The sequence below is a fragment of the Orbicella faveolata genome, unplaced genomic scaffold, assembly GCF_042242905.1.
Source record: "Orbicella faveolata isolate gen_17 unplaced genomic scaffold, um_ofav_v1 contig_1, whole genome shotgun sequence".
In the NCBI taxonomy this organism is placed as follows: domain Eukaryota; kingdom Metazoa; phylum Cnidaria; class Anthozoa; order Scleractinia; family Merulinidae; genus Orbicella; species Orbicella faveolata.
Genome location: NW_028301536.1, coordinates 36,415,464 through 36,437,544, shown reverse-complemented (window position 1 = coordinate 36,437,544; position 22,081 = coordinate 36,415,464). Strand labels below are relative to the sequence as shown.

Genomic DNA, 22,081 nt, shown 5'->3' with positions numbered 1-22,081 from the left:
CTTCTCCCTCCCCCACTTCTCCATATGGCGCTTCTTGAGAAGATAACCATGCAATGCAATCCATTTGTACTGTAGCACTACTTTGTAGCGCAATTTACAAACTGTTCATTCATTTCACCTGCATATGTTGGTAGACACCTATTTGGTCTCTATATGCCTTTCATGAAGGTCTATTACCCAACTTGCGCGAATACGAAAGTCAAAAGTAAGAATTTGGACCGAAACTAGCTGCTTCCCAGTTCCCCGATCATGTGATCAGCGCCAACCTTAGTTCAGCTCTGGGGTAGCCTGCATAGCTTGCTGATTTAAGCAATTTGAATGCGCGCACTAAGCCGCGAAAATTAGCGGTGAAGCCCTTAGCAGACTGGGGTGTAGAGACAGCTGAGAAATCAGTTGTCATTTCCCCAAGCTTCGCCGCTTTGTGCGCGCGTTCAAATTGCTTAAGCCGCAAAGCTACGCAGTCTAGCTCTGGGGACGAGAATGGGGTCGCGAAGTCAGAAACGGAGCGCGCCATTACCTAGGAACGCCAAGGAAACATAGTAAATAAACAAGGGCAACCCTAAGAACAAAAGGAAATTAGTTTCGAAGGAAAGGAAAGGTCTCGAAAGAAAACAAGAATTCTGCTTAAACTGGCAAACAGGGGTAAATAGTTCCGTGAGGCAGGTCCCAAATTAACCGAGAAAAAATAAATAACGTAACAGCTGACAATGTGTGAGAAACTGGAGGTCAACATGGCGTTTTGGAAGATCTTCCTTCCTTTTCATTTGTCTCTGTTTCAAAGTTAGTGAAATGCTCTATTTTAACGCGTATAAAGTGACAAAAGAACTTATGTGTGCGAACTGTGTTCTTTTGAATATATAGAGATGCACACAGACAAGACAATATCTCTGTCATTAACACAAACAGGTGTCTAAAGTGTACCACAGGTTAATAACACACCCGCGAGGCAATAAGCGTCGAGGTTTAAATAATTCATGATATCCTTTTTTCTTGCCCTAAGATTTTAATATCGATGACCTTTTTATAGACAGCCGCGAGAAATAGAAAATTTTGGACCTTCTGGAAGAGGTAGGTTTTCTTTGAAACCAAACTATTTATTTTTGTCTCCTCTCCTTGCTTGTTCGAATGCCATGTATAAAGATCTTAACATCAACGTCCTCAGCAAACGAATATGGATGTCTGTAAGTTACAAACAAAACTGGACACTTCAATACAGATTGAAGAAATTATTCTATAATCGCTGTATATTTACGGTTATTTTTACTCCGTTTGATCGGCTACTTCTAAAAACGTTCTGCATAACAGCCTGCTTGTTTTGACTACATCCGCTTGTCAAAGGATAAACATTGTCTGGAAGAAAGAACTTCGACCGACACAACGCCGAGAGGTTAGGCCGGTTAAATGAAACAAACACCTAGCTACTTTATTCTCATGAATTCAGATTCCAAGCACGAATCAAACTACCTCTCAAGCAATTGATGAAAGGAAAGCCGCCTCAATACGATTTAGAAAAACAGGTACGATAAATTGGTTACTTACCGAATTCCAAAAGATACCTTCACAACCAGGCCACCTGTAAGGGATGGTTTTATTTTTATTCACCTTTCTTTTCGTCGATAATACCGCGGGTCTTGCCCGGTAGACATACAAACCATCTACCAGCTACAGCCAACTGAATAATTTTTTGATTAGAACCGAAACTGTCCAATCGGTTATTTCTATACAACGATACATATTACTTTGCAGTTACCAGTAACATAAAAGTCACCTAATTCCTCATCAGAGAACTGGTAACTAAGAAAAACAAAAATCAACGATTAATTCTGTTTACGAGGGAAAGAATTTTTGTATTATACTGTATTAAACTAAACTTACTTTTACCGCTTTTGATATATGAAAGAGGTTTTCTTTCTTGATGTGAACGTAACGGGAACACGGGCTAGCTCAACTCTGCAACAACGTAAGATGACTAGTTACTTTTGGTCCGGTGAACCCTTAAGTAGAATGGCATTTGAATCATATAAATAAGGGAGAGAAAAACATAACCACTTTGTCCGACCTTTGTTCTTACCTTGCCTGCACAGTGTAAGTTCCTCCATACACGCCCATGACTGCACCCTTCTAGTATTCTTCCTACCCCTCCCCCCTGATAACATCCTTTTTAGTTAATGTTATATTTTGCAGCTTTCTCGGGGTGGAGTGCTGAGCGATGCTAAGTAAATTAATTTGCCTTTGGACGCTGTGCGTTTTATCTTTTGTTTTACTGGAAGGAGAGGGAAGCCCAGTTCCGAAAAGAAAAGCCAATGCAATAAAAGGTAATGCGAAATTGAATCTAATGATTATATAACATACGCCCTTATCATTGGATAACCTCATCTATGATATTTCCAGAATGGCGGACAGTTAGGGGACTTGCCAATTACCGATATATTAAAGATCATTAGATGCACAAGCCTTTAAAAAGAAATAGGACGTTTGCTGATTGGCTAAAAGCACTATTCTTATAACTTAACAGCATTCACATGTAGAACATTTTTTCGAAAGATTATTGTCTTTATTCCGTGCTTCTATCGAGTTTCAGAAACATTCTTTAGTGTTTTAATCTCACGGCCTTGTGTGTCTGCATGGCACTTTTGGGTCCGTTCGAGTTCAACCGGTGGAAAGTTCGCATTGATGAATCTAGTGTAAATGATTGCATTGGCATACAGGAGCGAATCCAGGATTTTTAACGGGAGGGGTGGGGGAGGGGAGGGGTGGCTGGTACGTTGGGGTTGCAGAATCAATTGGGCGTGCCCACAAAACTTTGAAATTTGAGAAATGGGACTTGCTGTGAAAATTGTTACACCAGAAATACTAGCAATACCACGAAGTTGAAATTACAAAGAAGTAATTGTCCAGAGTTTTTGGCTTTATTTCTGTCATAATATTCACAATCTTTTTCACATTTTTTTTTTAATTTTTTGCTTCTCCTAAAGGGGGTATCTAGCCATCCCTCCAGCCCCGTCTCTAGATCTACCCCTGTCATATATCCTAGTTACCATTTATTATATTTTTCCTTTAGCTAATTTAACTTATTTGGCTTGCCCCCGCCTCGAACAGCGCGTCGTGCTCCGTGCAAAGGGCAATCATACTCAAGTAATGAAAAAAGGTTGCTGTCCCCATTATAAACGAAAGAAAATCATCTAGTCTCCAATTTTTGCAAGGAAAATTCTTTAAGGTAATGTATTATATTATTGACACATGCACTGTCTTTTTGCAGGTAAAAATGGCTTGGTGAAAAGACAGTATATTTATTATCCACAAACGCAACTGAATTATGGCTATTCATATCAGAGGAGCAATGTGGTGCGCAGACGCCGCCCACAAACAGACAAGAAAGGTACGTCATCTGAGAAATCATTGTAATCCCAAAACGATTAAGATCAAAATTCTCGTTGATAATTTTCGCATATTGTCTCATTTGTCCAGGAGGAATTTTTTATCTATAAGTACTATTTTGATTTTATTTTCTAAGGAAACTGCCGAAGAGTATGTCAGCACAGATGCACTCCCGACTGCGACTTCAGATGCTGTGTACCGCCCCCGGCCGCAGTTGCCCCGCAGCCTCTACCGCACCCAGTTCCGACTGTAGATTCTTGTGCCTCCTACTGCCCGAGCTCCTGTTTTCCTGACTGTAGTCCTTCTTGCTGCAAGCCGCAAGTCCCTCAACCAGCTTTGCCAATGCTACCTCCCCCACCACCACCCTGCCCAGCCAGCTGCCCGACGTCTTGTTATCCTCAGTGTTCGCAGACATGTTGCCAGCAGTCACCAGCGTTGGCACAGCTTTACAAGCCTCCAGCAATCCCGCCACCTGTCACCCAGGGGCAATGTCCCCAAAGCGAATGCCCACAAGCATGTTTTCCGAAATGCTCACCACAGTGTTGTTCCTCAACCCAGAGCCCGCTTCTTGCATCTCAGCCTTCTTTCCCGTTACAACCTCCACCTCCTCCTCTCGTTGCACCAGTCTCTCCACCCCCGATAGTTATCCCACTTCCACTTCCTATCCCTCAATGCCCGGCCCCTTGCTCCCCGTCTTGTCTCCCAACCTGCACCCCACAATGCTGTGCAGCTGCCCAGCCGCAGGTACTACCTCAAGCACCATCTCCCCCTATTATAATCCTTGAACCTCCCTCCGCCACACAGCCCCCGAAGCAGCCTCCTCCGCCTCCAGCGCCACAGCTGCAAACATGCGCTGCTCCTTGCCCAGCATCGTGCTTCCCACAATGCAATCCATCTTGTTGCTCTCCACCAACAATGGTGGTTCCACCTCAACCTCCTCCACCCCCTCAAACACTACCGTCCGTCGTGCCCCTTCCCCTTGGGCAAACTTGCCCGGAATCATGTCTCAACTCTTGTGCACCTAGCTGCAGTGCGGATTGCTGTTGCAAGCCACGGTATAATCCTAATGATGTCAAAGGTCTTTTTCCACTAGATTCCTCCCCAGATTGCCCAGCAGGTAAAGACTGACCGTGCAAACAAAAAGTTTCATCCAGTTTTCTGGTTGTGTATCCTTTCATTCGCTCAGTGTACTCTAACATGCTTCGATCAAATTTGAAAGCGTGTTTTATACACACATGGAGTGGCTCAGAGAACAGTCTTTGAAGAAAGGAAGTTTCCACTCCCAATCTTTGCACCGCAAACCAAGCATTCTGAGGTCGAATGTTATTTCGTATTCAGTTTTTGTCTTTTTCATAGCCAAACAACGGCTTCGGAGGAACTTTACTCCAGAGAAACGAGTATCGAAACGACAAACTACACTGTAGTGAAACGAGGAGGTATCACGACTACTTAACGCAGTCCTTCTGGGTTAACCGTTACAGGAAATTATGACAAGTGCACTGGAATAATTATTTGCTTAGCAAAGGTTTATTTCTATTGTATATTGTGTGTAAATAAAGCTTGTAGTGACAAGTGATGTAGTTTTATTTGTATTCTTCAAATACTGATCTACACTGGTCTTTGAGCCAGATGGCCCAACAAAAAGAATGGCACAGTTTCAGTTTTCAATTTTTATTATTTTTGAATTACGGCACTATCCAGAAATTTGTCCAAAACCTTTATACTTTTAAGTACTGTGTATTAACTCACAACCTAATTTGAACTTTCCCTCTTGGTTGAAAGCGTCATATTTTAGATACTAGCAGACATCTCCCACCCTACCGCATAATTTTGTTGTAAATATGACAATTGTATGAAACCTTCTTGTCTCAGCCGCAAGTCGCCCTCAAGTAAACTATTTAAATTATTGTTACCAAAAACCGACTAAAAAGGCCAATTGGCATAACATTTGTTAGCTCAGGCCTTAAAGTTACATATAAAAAATATTTCTCTAATGTTTCCCTGTTAATAGCGAGTTGTAGCATTACAGGAGCCAACCGCTAGCCCAAGTCAACCTCGAGTCACGAGTAAACCTCGAGTCAATCACGAGTCAAGCCAGTTTTTGTAAATTTTTTCATTTGTCCCGAACAAAAAAAAAAATAGATTGTAGGAAAATAAAAGATGTGAATATGGATTGTCTTGGCAGTTAACTGACAGCGTATTTTATTAACAGGCTCACCTCGATCGCAGCACGAAATTCCGATAAGAGGCAACCCTTTTGCGCACGCGTGGCACGAATGTTATTGTTCAAATTTTCTTTTTACATAGTCAACGAGATTCATGTCGCTCACTATTTGGATAAGACAATGTTACCTTGATAATTTGCAATGGACACAGGAAATAACGTGACTTGCCACCATGTTTGCAGTAGTTTGGGGGGGGGGGGGGGCTGAGCACGAATACACATGATCCCAGGGTCCTCTAGGTAGTATGTTACGTAAGGCTACAAGATAGACTGCGAGCAGTCTCTCTTTTCCTCGAAAATCCGTGGGGAAGAACGCAAACCAAGTAAGCGTGCGAGCGTGACCGTGAGCGTGACATGCTAGCGGCGATGGCTTGCGGCATCGCCGCTCGTAGGTCACACTCACAGTCACGTTCGCTTTGCGTTCTTCCCCACAGTTTTCAAGGAAAAGAGAGACTGCTAGCAGTCTAGGCTACAAGATGGCGCACGACGCGATTGAGGTGAGCCTGTTGTTAGAAGTGTTGTTAACTGCTAAGACAATCTATATTCATATATTTTATTCCCCACAATCTATATCTTTGGGACAAAATAAAAAAAAAGTTAAAAAAATAGGCTTGACTCGTGCTTGACTCGAGGTTGACTCGTGACTCGAGGTTGACTTGGGCTTGCATTTGGCTCGTGTAACGCTACAACTCGTTTTAGCAACTAATATTTGGAACGTAAACTTACACTTAACATGGTAAAAATGAGTGTTGAAACACCTGTATATCACAACAACCATGATGCATTCAAACAAACCAAAAAACAATTAATGAATACAAAACTTTCTGAAAAAAACTACCATTCAATTCACATACAGGTAGCTTCTTACCTTTCTATCTAGAAATTATTTCCCGGTCAGTCATTTTATGAAAGCAAATTTAACATATCAGTATAAACTGTAATTTAATAATTCAGTAATTCAAAAATAGCTACATTCCTGGTGTTGATTCTTTACAATAATTGCTTTCAAAATTTTGATCATTGCACCTTCCCTTAATATCCTCCTTGATTGCCAAAAAGTAGTCTTATTATTTCATTATGAGGGTTAACCTTTCCAAGCACATGTGGAATTTTTGATTCCAGGATCCTCCACATTGTCTTAGCTGCTAAAGATTCGGCCACCAGGTTTGGATGAAAACCATCCACAGGTTCAATCAACTCATACACTGGATGACCTTTTTGTTTCCATTCCTGAGAAAACAAAATAATATACTGTACTTAGCCAATTGCTTAGTCACAAGGCACAAGCCACTGTTTTAAAGTAGTACTTTATGTGGGTAGAAAAGTTGTTGAACAACTCAATTATAAAACTTGAAGGCTGAAAATGACTACCACACAAAAATGTCTGTATATCTGGGAGTCCACATAGCAGAAAATACAGACTGAAAAAACATTTTCTGGACCACAGAGATACAAACTTCAGATCATCAAAGGTTCCAGCGGTGGCCATGTGATATTAAGCATTGCATTGTGGCTCAAACCTCAGATCATCAAAATGTCCAGCAAATCATTTCTAGAAGTAGCCATTTGATATTAAGTATCATATCATGCCTGACAAAAATTGTTCTCCAGAAATTTTACACAAAATAATATTGGGAAGATTGAACAAAATTTTGTGGGTTTTTTTTATTAAGTAATAAAACATTAAGTTAACCATAAGTCCACTAACTTCTACATATTAGATATGAGACGTGATATAGCCTGCTCAGCACTCCATGCAACCCATGTTCTTGACTTAATTCACCAATTCACATCCACATGTAAATTGCAAACTCACTGGGGATGAATTATTCATCATAGTGTCAAAAGACATTGATGCTGCAATCATTCACTTGTCCATATCGAATGGGTGTCCATAAAGCAGCATTTGACTGCACAAGTAGAGCCTTTGAACAACTAAATTACTCTCCCTCACAATCACATTTTACATCCCCAAGAAAAAAAAATAAGCTACTGTAACTTACCCTGAGGACTTCTTCCATGGGACAATCAAAGTAATAGACATCAAAATGTTCATATGTCATTGTCTCAGCCACATGTTTCAACACTGCACTTAACTGGGCAGCCCTTTCACTTGTTTTATTTCTGATGGTCTCGTTAGAATTCATCCAACCAAAACAGGGAGAAATCTGCAAACAGTTCATGAAGTCATAAAACTGCTCATATGTCACATCATTTCTCAGACTCCCAATGGGATGCACACGGTTATGAAGACTGTCGTACAGAATTCGACCATCAACTAAACCAATAAGAATCACATGGCTTCCATTTGGCAGACGCTCATCCAGACCTTTAAGTGTTTCAAGGACATTTCTAAGCATCTCCTCAGGAGTGGTCAGATTACTAAGGTCAGGTCTTGATTGGCACACATCATTTCCCACTAATGAGTAGAAAACCAAAGCAGGTTGGTCTAGTTTCTGGTCTCTTGCCATGCTTTTGATAAGTTTGGAGTTTGCTTCAAAGGAATCTGCTCCATTCTTAGCAAGATTTTGATAATCTCGATGGTTGCAATGGTTCCTTTCCCACAGTTTTAGGTAAATCGAATCACCATGACCTCTTTCCATTGGCCACCTTTAAGTGAAATATAATCCAGTGTAAGCCTTGGTGATCCCAGAAATGCAAGCATTTTAAAAGCATAAATGTGAGGACGACAAGCTTAAACCAAGAGAAAATAGAGCTGTATGTGTAATTTCTATTCATCCCCAAAATGACCAACCAACATACCCTGGGTACCCTAGAAGATGTCTATATTTCAGCTTTTGTAGATCACTTGGCCATAATACTTAAAAATAAGAAGTCCTACAAACCTACGTTTTCTATGAGTTAATACTCAACAAGGCATAGCAAAGATGACTTTAAACTTGTTCATAGTTGACAAAGGTGAGGAGTATGGCAAGCCGTTTGTAGCAAAATTTAATCCTTGCAATATATGTTTAATCCTTTAAATAACGGTTTTATTTAAAGATAGAAAAAGGCATTCAATCCAATGGTAAATAAAATTTTTTGTTCAATTCAATCTTTTAATTTTCATGATTCAATCCAATACCTGGAATATTGATTCAATCCAATATCTAAAATATTGATTCAATCCAATACCTGGAATATTGATTCAATCCAGGGGATTCAATCCAATACCTAAAATATTGATTCAATCCAATACCTGGAATATTGATTCAATCCAATACCTGGAATATTGATTCAATCCAATACCTCAAATATTGATGCAATCTTCCTGGGCCGAGCGCAGCCAACAGGAATGAGAGTAACTGAGTACTAGAGAGCACTGAAAACATGGCGGGCAAAGGAGAACTAGATTTAGAAGTTGAGTTTCCTAAGTTTCTTGCAGACATCTTGGATAAAACGGAAATAATTTTTGAGAATTTTGACTCAGAAGTTGCAGGAGTGCACACCGAAGTTCTTGATCAAACCATTAGTCTGCTTAGGTAAATGAGACATTGCTACAACCAAGACACAAGGGACACGGAAAATTTAGATTCCATTGCTGCCGCTTTTGTAGATGTGCTCAGTGTGTTGCGTCGCAGAGCTATTACTCCGTCAACTGTTACTGCGGATTCCATTACGATAGAAAGCGAAAAAGGACGAAATCATGGAAGGCCATTTCTTAAAATTCCTGTTGAGGTGCTCGAGGAACTTTGAGGACTAGGATTCATCTGGACAACAATAACAAAGATGATTGGAGTTTGGAGATGGACAATTCACAGACGATTGACAGAGTATGGCTTAGAAGATATGAGGGGTTTCGACAGCTTACCTGATAAGGAACCAAAATCATTCAAGAGTATGGACATAATTTCATTGCAGGTTTCTTTAAGTCCATTTGTTAAGAGACTAATAGTTGCATGACCGTGACATGTTGTGTTACCTGAGTTAACAATTGACATGTAATACGAGATTTTGTATTTTGAGCCTTTTGTTTTGTTCTGTCGTATTATCAAGATCGTGTTGTAAGCATATATTCGCATACCGTCATCGCGAGGAGAATAAATGTACAACTTGGAACCGTTTAAGTTACTTCGTTGTTTGTTTCGTTATTTTACGATTGTTACCGTCAACCAATTACAACACCATTGGGTTACGGGTTCAACGGAGAAGAATAAGAGAAAGGTTAGCAAAATTAGATCCCCAAAATACTGTCTTGAGATGAGGTGCGTAAATTCGCTTTGGCATCTGGATGGACATCACTCTCTCATCCGATGGAAAATACTAATTCACGGCTGTATTGATGGATTTTCTCAGAGAATAACGTTTTTGAAATGTAGTGCCAACAGTAAAGCAGAAACAGTTCTTGAATTGTTTCTGGGTGCCGTTAAGAGAGATGGAGAATTTTGGCCTCCGAGTACGAGTAGATCATGGTGTTGAAAACGTCGGTGTGTGCGATACAATGGAGCAGGTTAGAAGAGAGGAGAGGGGCAGCTTCACTGCAGGGCCATCAACAAATTGAAAGATTGTGGAGGGATGTTTCCGTTGTGCTTCCCACTTGTACTTTTACACTTTTTGTAGTATGGAATTGTCAGGCATCCTAGACACTGATAATTCAGTGCATCTTTCCACCTTACATTTATTTTTCAACCAAGGATAAACCTTGCTCTTTGCCAGTTCACTGAAGCTTTCAACCACCAAAATGTAAGAAGAGAAAAAAAACTGGTTGCCATACCAAATGTGGCTTAATCATATGATGCAGCCTGAAAACCCCCTTTCAAATGGAAAGTCATATGATTTTGAATACTATGGTGATGATCCTGATGGTCCAACTCCATTGGACAGTGATAACAATGTTGTAGTTGAAGAAATTGACCTGGGACAACTTGATTCAGTGTAGTCATTTTTATTGGAAAGGCTAGATCCCTTAAGATAATCAAGTCAAATGGGAGTAGACATCTTCCAAGAGGCTTTAGAACTAGTGACAGTTAAACTTGGGCAACTGACAATTGCATAATACTACATGTGTGTGGGCTGGGTAAAGGAGATTATGGCCCTTAAAGTATTTTTGCAACTCAATTCACAACAGAAAACCTCACCCTGTGTCAAGTACATTATTTTCTCATCTTCCTTTTCATTGATATACAAAACTCAGAAACTGCCTGAATTACAGAATGCCTAACTTCTAGCAAAACAGCTTAACTGAAGAGAAATCAGGGCATTTGATAACTGCCATGTGCACTACTCTGCCTTGTAGATTTTTCAGGTGCTTATCAAAACAGATGTTAAAATGTTGCAAGGTTAATTTGTTATCTTATTTTCAAAAGTACCCAGGACACAAGACTAACTTCTTGGTGCACTGGCATAATGGCTACTAACAGGACTCATGTCATTAGCCAAAACTAACTTTGCACCAGCCAGCCTTTTTCATACACAGCTTCACTGACTTTTTTACAAGAGTGGTGGTCAATCTTGGACATTTCTTGTTGCATCTAAAATGTTAATAATAATCACTAAGAAAATTTCACTCCCACAAACACGAATCCTGCTTTTCTTGAATATCAGTGTTTCCATTTTCTTTTATCTCCCTTTAATAGTTAAATATTTATCATATGCTTATTACGGCAATTATTTCCATGAAATCCACTCATAGTTTCCCTGTTTTCATTAGTTTCTATTCTCTTCAATCAGTTTTACTTTGTCAGGATAATTCTCAATTTTGTTTTCATCCAGTAGACCAGTACTCCATTGCATCATGATTGTCACAATGGCTAGTGAAAGTGCAAAAATCTACTATTCAAAACTGAAATGTGTGGCTAGTTGGCAGTAGTGCTAGCCTTGAGTCCTGGGTACCCGATAATATTCACAACAAATTGGTGCCATGTTTATCGTAGAATATCAAGAAAAACATCGTTTTTAGGAAAGAAGTACCACATGTGGGTTAAATAATGCAAAACATGAGACAACAACATTGAAAAACTTAAAAAACATCCCAATGTTCAATGATTGCTGTCTTGTAAAATGTAAAGGTTCCTATTTCAAAAATAACTTACCCGTAAAGCCAGGTTTACCCTAGCAGTTTTTGTGAGAAACATGTTTGACTGTGCACACGGCACAGCAAAAATTTTGTTTACAGTTCAAAGTTTAGTGTGCCAGTAATGATTGGACAGCAGAAATATGCACAATACCAAAGACCAATGTGGTAGCAAAATTTGCCACAGTTTATGTTATTTGCCACAAAAAGCTAGCACACACAGCTTTTAATAAACAAATATGTTTGTCACATAAAAATTGGTTAACTTACATCTACAAAAGCGGCAGTAATGGAATCTAAATTTTCCGTGTCCCTTATGTCTCGGTTGTAGCACTGCCTCATTTACCTAAGCAGACTAATGGTTTGATCAAGAACTTTGGCGTGCGCTTCTGCAACTTCTGAGTCAAATTCTCAAAAATTATTTCCGTTTTATCCAAGATGTCTGCAAGAAACTTAGGAAACTCAACTTCTAAATCTAGTTCTCCTTCGCCCGCCATGTTTTCAGTGCTCTCTAGTGCTCAGTTACTCTCGTTCTTGTTGGCTGTGCTTGGCCCAGGAAGATTGCATCAATATTTGAGATATTGGATTGAATCAATATTTGAGGTATTGGATTGAATCAATATTCCAGGTATTGGATTGCATCAATATTCGAGGTATTGGATTGAATCAATATTCCAGGTATTGGATTGAATCAATATTTTAGGTATTGGATTGAATCAATATTCCAGGTATTGGATTGAATCAACATTTTAGGTATTGGATTGAATCAATATTCCAGGTATTGGATTGAATCGTGAAAATTAAAAGATTGAATTGAACCAAAAATTTTATTTGCCATTGGATTGAATGCCTTTTTATATGTTTAAATAAAACCATTATTTAAAGGATTAAACATATATTGCAAGGATTGAATTTTGCTACAAACGGCTTGCCATAGAGGAGTCTTTAGAATTGTTTTAGTGGACACTCCAAAAGATTACGTAGGACAAAAATCTGAATTTTCGAGGAATTTTAAGCCTAAACTTTATCAATAAATAAGAACAATTTTCAGTTGTACGAGCAGCACCCATGATCATTGTCTATCAGCAATTATAAAACAATGAGAGGACATAATGATATATATATATCAGATTAGTGGATTTCCAAGAGAACTGCTTATATCTGCTTATATCTAATAGTTGTTGAGCAAAAGTAAACACTCTGACATCCAGGGTAGCATTACGATGGTTGCATCAAACACCTAGCGCTCTACTCTACATGTGCCTAAACCATCTACTTAAGTTTAATACACTTGAAGATGCAACAATGACTTCAGAAATATGAATAGTGTTGTGGTTACCTTGACGACCTCAAGTAGCCAGTATACAATGACAGCTGGGGCCAATCCATTTCATTCTCAACTATAAAGGCAACATTACTAAAAGCTCTGGCAGAGAACAGGCGTGCTGTCAGCCACTCAGGGGGGATATGAAAGTGGGCTGCCACTGAATCACCAAGAACAATTACACCAAGATATCCTGAATCTGAAAAAAGATCAGAATATTCACAGCTTAAACAATTGTGAGTCTACAGCTAAGCAAATGACATTTCGAAACCATCTTTATTAACTCCATTTATACAGTCCAGTAAAACCTGTATTTAGCAGCAGACCCTGTTAAAAAAACAGAAGTAAATATGGGGAGAAATATATGAAACTTACTGAGGTTGGTGTTCCAACCAACCTCAGTAAGTTTCATATATTTCTCCCCATATTTACTTCTTTTTTTTTTCTTTTGTGACTAAGATTAACTCTAACAATAGGACTTTGTGTTGTTCAATTCTGTTTATCATCATACTTGTGGGAAATCACACTACCACTAGCTATGGAGGTCGTCAATTTTGTTGTTCACTCTTATTTATGATTACAGACTGAATTTGACTGCATTCAGACCTATTACTCTGTTGATTCCAGTCCACTCATCCTCCCCCTAAGGTACTTGTTGGGCATTTGTCATTTCTTGGAAAAAATGTTGCAATTATGCCATACTGTATCCCCCCCACCCCCCAAGGTGAGACAGTCCGTTGATACAAATTCCCACAGTGAAGCTTCAGGAAGACTGCAAATGCCTGACTTATGGGACAAGGTCAAAATTTATTTTAATGATCAATCAGTGGTGTTCAAGCAATAATTGTTCACGCCTGTAACCCCTGGCATGGTTTTTAGAAGTAATGCATTTCTGGTAAGTAACAAACCTTAGCAAATAATGCAACAACATTACTGGCATTCCATTTTGTCAGGGACATTATACTCATATTTTCATATTTACATGTATACAAACTCAACTACAGTGTACTAGTGATAAGAGTCATTAAAGACAGTTCTGCAAATGGTGAGTGCAATTAACTGAGTGTCGTAAAACCAAAACCAAACCAATTACCTACCAATTAGACTACTCAGCCAATCTCAAACCATAGTAAAACCAAAACCAAAACAAAAGTAATTGCCTGATTAATTTCAACACCCAATCGAAACCTGCTCTGACAATTAAACACTCCAACTGATGATAACAATAGGTAAGTGCTTGACTAAATTGAATGTATTGCCCTTGTCTTGCACTGGCAAAGAAAAGTGCAAATGCTTTCACAAGAGAGGGTGAGGGTGGGGTTCAGGTTCAGTTAAAAAGTGCTGGAGTTAAACACAGTTTATCACCTCAATTTGAATAAATTTTGCATTTGGACGATTAGTAAATTGAAATTAAACCACAAAAGATATAAGTCTATTAAAATCTGAAAGATACCATTACCTTTGACAATGCTCCACCCCTATGCTAAAACAATATAGCAAATGCCCTAGGAAAAGTTGTCCAATGGGCGAGGGAGGGTTGGGGGGGGGGGGGGGGGCGGAAGAGCAGTTTGGTATTGACAGACATGTAATTATTACTATTGACTAGCATAAAAAAAATCCATAGAAAGAGGACCAACCTTTACAAAACAATTCTTCATACGGCTTTCCAAAAATAGGATCTTTTCCATAAATGCCATTGCAATTTGAGTCAAAGACAGTGTCCCAGTCTCTCGGCTTAGCCCCTGGGTGACTCAGGTGATTTATATCATCGCAGTCACGGCCCCTCCAAGACGTACCTCTCCATGACTCGACTGAAGCACTGTACGTGTCGTTATCCAAATCTATCAGAGGCAAATCGTTCGTGAAAACCTTGTTAAACAAGTTGCAAAGTTCCTTAACACCTCCCAGAGTACACGGATCGAAAGCCGGGTCTTTTGGGTGATGCAGCCTTGCACTTTCGTAGGATAGTTTCGAAGCCACTTCTTCCTTGGCCTGCGACACACTTTCTCCGATATCCTTCTTAGGCGGAAAAGCATGGCAGAATGGCTGCCCCTTTTCCTTATAGCACAAATGAATGAAATGGCAAATAATGTCCGCAGTGAACTTAGCTTCAATGAGTCTTATCACCTGCGGGATGTAAAATTCTCCGAGAGAAATACATGCATTTCTGTATAGGTTAGGGAGAACATTACATAACTTGGCATAGGCCTCCACAAATGTTTTGTTGTGTACGACACTCAGCTGCTCCGTAAGAGCAACGACGGCAGTGCAAGCGACGCAGGCAACTCCACCGTTTACACCTTTCGGTAAGCCGTAACTTCCTGTGTTTGAGAGATTGACGTACCTTGGAGCAAAGCAGAGAAAAATCAACGTGAAGATACCTGGAGCGATTGAAGACAAAACAACCATGTCGCGAGCGAGGCGTTCGGACGAGTCTCTACCAACTTAACGGCAAAATCACAAAGCAACTGTGATAAGCACGGGATAAATGCTTCAACCTAAAAAAGTGAAAGGCGTCCCGTAAACCTTTGCGCGAAGTTGCGGGGGCGGGAAGGGGTGGGGGGAGACAAGGGCTCGGCTTTGCAAACTGGAAGGAAGAAAGGTTTTCCTTTGGGACTTCCGTCTCGTCACACGACACGCGTCTGCGAAAAAGGTATACAATCAAGTCCTAGATCTTGCAACTGCCATTCCGAACAACAGATGACTTTCACTGTCACGCAATAAGAAATTAAATCAAGAGAAATCAAGAAATTGTGATAAGATAAATAAAGAAGTCACCACTCTAAGTTTTAGGTTTGTAGGTTATTCCAAACTTCGATCGTATAATCTTCGAAATCTTGCGTACAAAGTTTTAGAGCCCCGTATGGAGCCCCCATAACTCACTTTAGTTATCTGGCAGATTTATTTTTAGCATGGTTTGCCCATGTATTTTCTGCGGAACCGTCTGTCCGCAATACACAAGACTAGCTCTGGATTTTGCCTATTATTGTTCACAGTCATGGGTTTTGCATGTCCCGTTCACCAATCTACAATCATTTGGATTTGAGTTTCATCTGAGGTCATTTCGTAGAGTAGACTCAGGTGTAGACTATTGGCCTTCCTGCTGGGAGCCTCCCACGCAGATGCTCTTAATACTCCTCACGCGTTCCTTGGGAGGAACGCGTGACGAGCCCTAGCCGAGGAGCGTCTGCGTGGGAGGCCATCTTGCTGGTTGCTCTATTTTTTAGAGCAACACCGAGCTGACGAGACCCAGCCAGTTGTCCACGGTTGCAATTCTTGGTTTTTAGTTTGGACTCTATCATGTCGTTGTCCCGTTAAGCTTTCTACGTAGTAATCAGCCTTGCTTCATTGTTAATTATTCTATTTCTATTGTTGGCTGATCAGATCTTTTAGATATCCTACGCGTATACCAGCAGCATTTTCGTTTGCTGTTCCTTGCTACATTTGTCTTTATTTATATGAACACTTTCCCTGGTACTTTTACTTTCAAATGGCTAAAAAATCACGAAATAAGTACATATTTATTTTATAACTGACAAACATTATCGTAACTTTATGTCACGCATGCGCACCAGCATAACTCTATAATTCAAAATGGCCTGGCTTTGAGCTCAAACGTTGTTAATGATATCATTAATAATCAAATTAGCAAATCTTATGTCTAACGACAATACTTTAGTTGAACTTAAGGTTTGGATTTTAGTTTAGTTTTGAGTGTAGTCACGAAAATCTGCGATTTATTTGCGAACAAAATACGGGTCTTGTATTGCCTAGTTATCCCTAGCCATTCTGTGATACCGAGTACATCCTTACTTCCTCTCCCCCCTTCTCCCCCTCTCAGGTTATGTAGACTTGAGTCTGACTCCTTCCCAGTCGTTTCTCAAGAGGTACATTGAACGGGCAAAAAGGTAGTCTGGATGAAATTACTTGGGGACACGGAGGGGATCATGGGAAGAAAGAAGAGGAGAGAAGGAAGCCTGCCTAATTTTTTTTTCGTTCCAACCACACCTCGCGCTCACGCCCGCACTTCTCTCGTTAATATTCAACTATTATTATGTGGCTCCGTCTCACAAGGACTAGGAACTACCAAATTCACGAACTTGATTGCTGAAATCGATATTGAAAGTGGTCTAGATTTTTCCATCTAGACTGGCATCTAGACCAGTAATGTTTTGCAGTGAAAAAGTTGCGAACTGCAATGCAAAATCATTGACTATTTTCTTCTAGATTGAACGAGCAGACTTTGGCAGAATTAAATTCAGCTCATCGCCGTTTGCAAGCAAAATGGCAGTCAGTACAAACCAGTTACATTATACGAATTAAATTGGTCTTGTTTGCCACATAATAAACATCTCATCACGATTCTGGGATACAGACCTACTGCGCGGTTAATAAGAGCTAAATATTAATTGTCCAGCTTGGGGTGGATTCATTGCTTAGGTTTTCTTTCTCGAAAGACTTTCAAACCCTTGGCGGCAGTCCTCATAGCCAAACATGGGTCAAATACCCTTTCACACGGGAACACCTGCACCTGCCGGCCGTCCAACTCATTAATTCTTTACGGAGTCGGGTGCAATTTATGCGTCGAAACCTAATCTAACTATAGTCTGCCGCAACAGACGGGGCAAATGTATATACAATGTTCAAAATCACTAATATGCGATATAAACCGTTCTCCCCATAAAAAAGCATCAAAAACAACTACTAGCACAAAAAAAAAAAAAAAAAAAAAAAAAAAACGAAAAAAAGAAAAACACGGCAACACAAAAGTTAACTTAATTTTATTCGTAAATTTGGTATGTTATTTATACACAGCTCTAAGTAATCTGATTTCGCCGTCTGAAACTCTAATGGTTCGTAAACTGTGATTTTAAAAACGATTACTGAGAAAGTTTCAAATATTAGAAGCCAATGATAAGACCGTTTTTTTTCTTCCTCTGCCTTCAGTTTATTCTTTGTCCCGCCTTATTGCTCTTCTATGGGTTTTTAATTTAGTTATTAAAAGGTTTCTTTGAAAGAAAAAAAATGATGTTAGATACATCGAAAGCCAAAATGGTAGTTATATGTGGAAAAACAACTAAAATTTTCCTTCAGGGACCAAACGTCAACTAAAAACCAATACGCACAGCCGGAGGCGAGGTCGGACCGAAAGTGGACATTACACAGTAGAAATCATGACAAAATAATTACTTCTCTGACCACTAACCGCATAATTATTAGCTGTTTTGTGCACAAGCCGGTCTTTACTTTTTATGGAATATAATTCAGTATAACTTTTACGACTATTTTTCAAGCCTCCAGAACAGTTAAAAAGACTCTTTAAACCTCTGCGATAATTTTCACTGAAAGTGAAACAGATGCAAGGGTTTACAGCACAATTTGCTCGTGCTATAAATGACGCAATAAAACGATAGTGCATTATGCTAAATGGCAGAGCAGTGGAGGTGTCCCATACGAAGAGGTACAGAACATTAAAGACACTGAGGGGAATCCAGCATATGGCAAATCCTAAAACGATAGCAATCGCCATTTTAAGCGCATTTCTGTGTCTTTCACTGTGTTGTTTCTCAGCTTTGAGCGATTGTTCACCAGGAAGCTTCTTTGTCTTGAGTTTTATAATAATGATAGAGTAGAGGATGAGCATTAAGGCAAAAGGGATGTAAAGGAACACGGCAGATACCGCTAGCATGAAATGTACTTCAGATGACGATTCACCAAACGCTTCTTTCCAATGTAAGGCGCACGTCAGATCTCCGCGGTTTTCAACAAGTTTTAAGGCGAATAAATACGGCGTAAAAACGGCAGACGCGACGATCCACGTGGCCGGAATGAAGACGAGGCACAGTTTTGAAGTGACAAGTGGAGAACGCAGGGGAAATACTACAGCTCCAAATCTATCCACTGTGATAAGAACCATGCTCTGAACAGATACGGCAGTGGAGATGTCTTGTAAAAAGTATTCCAACTTACATAGCGCCTCACCTGGGACGCCACGGATAAGCCAGGAGTCCGCATGGAGTTCTGCAAGTATTAACGGCAAGGCGAAAATCGTAAAAAGTAGATCGGACACAGCCATGTTCACAATCATGAAGTTGATGGTTTTCCTCATGGTTTTCGTCTTGTAGACAAGTATTCCGATGAAGGAATTTCCAGCCAGCGAGACAGTAAGGAGCAGGCAGTACGCAAATGTTTTGCCGATCTTAGCCGAAAGGTTGTCAGGACTGGAGCAATTCGATGGCTTTGTTCCATTCAGCACACGCGTTGTGTTTGAGTAAGCAGACATTCTCGAATACTGAATCAAATTCGATGATCAAACCGTTTATCTAACTTAAAAGTTATTCCTCAACTGCTTTTTCAAAACAAAACAAAAAAAAAACAGAACACGCCTCTTCATGGCTTAGCATGGCTTAAAAAGTGACAAAAAACCTTCATTTACAAAAATCTATACGAATGTTGGTGTCCGTTAACCTATTGTAAATGCCGAGTTGCGGTACTGAATATAATTTTCTATGCTTTCATTCGCCTAGCTGTGAATTTGCACACCTGCTGTTTTACATTTCTGCACGTTTCAAGCCACCCGATTAATTGCATGTCTCTCACGTCCCATTCACAAGTTGATGAAGGTTTCAAATTCAGCTTCACATTTATCACCACAAAAATGTTTTGGCTTCAGAACGTTAGAGCACCCTCCGCTTACGAAAATTAGTTCATCAACTCCTTTTCCTCTCGTCAGTTTTTCTTTGCAATTACGAACTACCGTCAACACGGGCACAATATGTTAAAACGGCAATTAAAAGTTCCAACTGATTGCTGTCACTATGTTGTCTCGTATGTCGAGATGTTTCATTGAAGCCAGAGAAACAGCTGTAGGGGGGCGGCGGGAAGTTTTTTCATTTTTAACGTGAAGAAATATGCTTGCATGCATTACTAAGAATTTCAGTTCACTTTACAAAGAGAACGTAAGCTGTAAATTTAATCAAAAGTGTTAAGAAAGAAAACAGTCATATTACGTGATGTATAAGTAAAATATATATTTATCGATAAAAGATAAACCTGACAGTGCAAGTTTACATATATGTCAAAAGAATAAATTAATGATTACCCACACGAAAGGCTTATTAATTCGGCACAACTTACTGACGATATGAATTTCTTCATTAGGACCTCTCTGGAGTGTAAAATACTCTTACATTGTTTATTTAGGTCTTCATCAGTATTACGAACTGACAGTTTTACGCTAGTTTTGATTACTTAATTAAATTTAATATTCTCTTTCATCATGTCCTAATAAAAGGGCTGGGGTGAATTAAATTCAGTGCCACTTACTATCAACGCGTGGCATACTATGAATACATTAAGGCTGGCTTTCACTAAAGGATAACAAGCAGTTAGCATTAGCCACGGACGCAAACGGAGTAAGGTGCTGATCAACGCTTGTTTCATATGATTTCTGCAGTCGCTGAGAAAATGTTCAGTAATCATTGCGGTTTTATGGATACAACTCCTCAGGGATGGAAGCGATCATATATTCCAGCACTTTTCAAGACTTAGGTTTTGATGAGTCTTTAACATTATAAGCACTCTTTTCTTATCAGCTACAATCAGGCGTCAAACAACTGCCCAATCATTGGGGAACACAATGTTACCATTTTCGGAATATAAAAGGTTACTATAGCAACAGTATGACCAGCTGAAAGCACCTTTGATTTTAGCTTAAAGTGTTAATGACTCAAAAATAGAACGAAAATGAATAAACTCTGACCAGCGGGATAAGACGCAATTGTGGGCAAAATTTTTAAAAAATTGTATGTGGGGTTCAGAGCCACCTTAAATTTTCAAACAGTTATCGTGTCATATATCTCGCAGATCAAAATTAAATTTCTTAGCACTTAAAGCTAAATTTAAGGGTATTTTTAGCAAGTCATACAGTTACTATGGTAACCTATTGTGTCACGAAAGTGGTAACGTGGTCACCAATGACTGGACAGTTGATACCATGATTGTAATAGAGTGGTTACCATGACCCATCAAAATCTAAATCTTAAAAAGAGCTGCAAACAGTTGCCAGCCACCTCGGTCCCGATATCAAGTTATGCCTCTCGATTATTGTAGTGCTCTGTGGAGAAGTATTTGTAAAGTTCTCAGCCTCAGGCTTGAAAAATTTGCAAAACAGCACCGCTCGCATAATAACTGGATCTGACTAGCTAGGACGTGGGATCTTGGATCTTCTCAGATTCTTCGAAATCTAAGTGACCAAGCTTAGGTGACATACGAATAACCATTTGAAGTCACTGGTATGCAAAACTATGAATTAACAGATCCCCAAACATATCTCAGAAAAATTGACCTTGGAAAACACTAGCCTCCGATCAGGCTCTCATCGTTGCTGGCACGAGCAAAGCCGTCGGCGAACGAAAAATGACGGGAGACGTTCTTACTTCTCGTGCCAGGCCCCTCACTGGTTTGCCTCGCTCGCTGATTTATCTCTCGCGACTTTGTTCCTGCCGCAACGCACGAGAACCAGGGAAACACCATCCACAGCTATAATCTCCAGGCATCTGAACATAATCGTTTTCTTTGAAGACCAACTACAGAAGATCTCCAAAAAAGCATTGCCTACAGAGGATCTGTCTTCTGGAGTAGTCAGTCACGTAAGCTAATCAAAGCACTGGTTTATCCTCCTTTCTGAAGCATTCTTTAATGACCACTTCTTTCAAACATATAATAAGCCATAGTTAGTTTAACGTATATTATTGTAATTTAGGTTGTTATATTAAATAAGTTTTTTGTCATATTTTTCTCGGTTCTTTGCACGGCTCCGTAGAGAGCACAACGTGATATGGACACCGTGGGTCAATGATTTCATTTATTTTGTACTCTCCCTCAGATCACTTTTAGAAACTCACAAAACCGTTACCATGACGGTGGGCAGAGATAGGAAAATCCGGAGCGCGCTGACGACCAATCAGATTGCAGGATTCGTTGCTGTGCACTCTTGTCTGGAGGGTGGGAGGGAGCGGAGCGGTGAAGCCTTACTGACGTTTTGCTAATTTTTTCCCCCTAAGTTATTACCATAAAGTTTCGCGAAAGATTGGCTTCGGCAATACAGGAAAATGCGGAACTAAGTTTCCAAGGTGACGAA

General features: G+C 39.8%; 3 protein-coding genes across 3 annotated transcripts; 1 reads left to right on the top strand and 2 right to left on the bottom strand.

The window, feature by feature from the left end:
- The first annotated feature begins 982 nt into the window (after positions 1 to 982).
- On the top strand, positions 983 to 4,950 carry LOC110065528 (uncharacterized). Its single transcript, XM_020772680.2, has 4 exons — positions 983 to 1,068; positions 2,185 to 2,315; positions 3,260 to 3,379; positions 3,515 to 4,950. The coding sequence occupies exons 2-4, from the start codon at positions 2,210 to 2,212 to the stop codon at positions 4,504 to 4,506; spliced, it is 1,218 nt and encodes a 405-aa protein (XP_020628339.2). The 5' UTR covers positions 983 to 1,068; positions 2,185 to 2,209; the 3' UTR covers positions 4,507 to 4,950.
- An 83-nt stretch (positions 4,951 to 5,033) lies between these two features.
- Positions 5,034 to 15,467, bottom strand: LOC110065526 (acyloxyacyl hydrolase-like). Its single transcript, XM_020772678.2, has 4 exons — positions 14,577 to 15,467; positions 12,955 to 13,138; positions 7,606 to 8,212; positions 5,034 to 6,832 (listed from the first exon to the last, which is right to left on the bottom strand). The coding sequence occupies exons 1-4, from the start codon at positions 15,346 to 15,348 to the stop codon at positions 6,635 to 6,637; spliced, it is 1,761 nt and encodes a 586-aa protein (XP_020628337.2). The 5' UTR covers positions 15,349 to 15,467; the 3' UTR covers positions 5,034 to 6,634.
- A 974-nt stretch (positions 15,468 to 16,441) lies between these two features.
- On the bottom strand, positions 16,442 to 21,993 carry LOC110065504 (neuropeptide FF receptor 2-like). The gene has a single exon (XM_020772656.2). It carries the CDS (start codon positions 19,220 to 19,222, stop codon positions 18,098 to 18,100), a length of 1,125 nt encoding a protein of 374 aa, XP_020628315.2. The 5' UTR covers positions 19,223 to 21,993; the 3' UTR covers positions 16,442 to 18,097.
- Between the last annotated feature and the right edge of the window lie 88 nt (positions 21,994 to 22,081).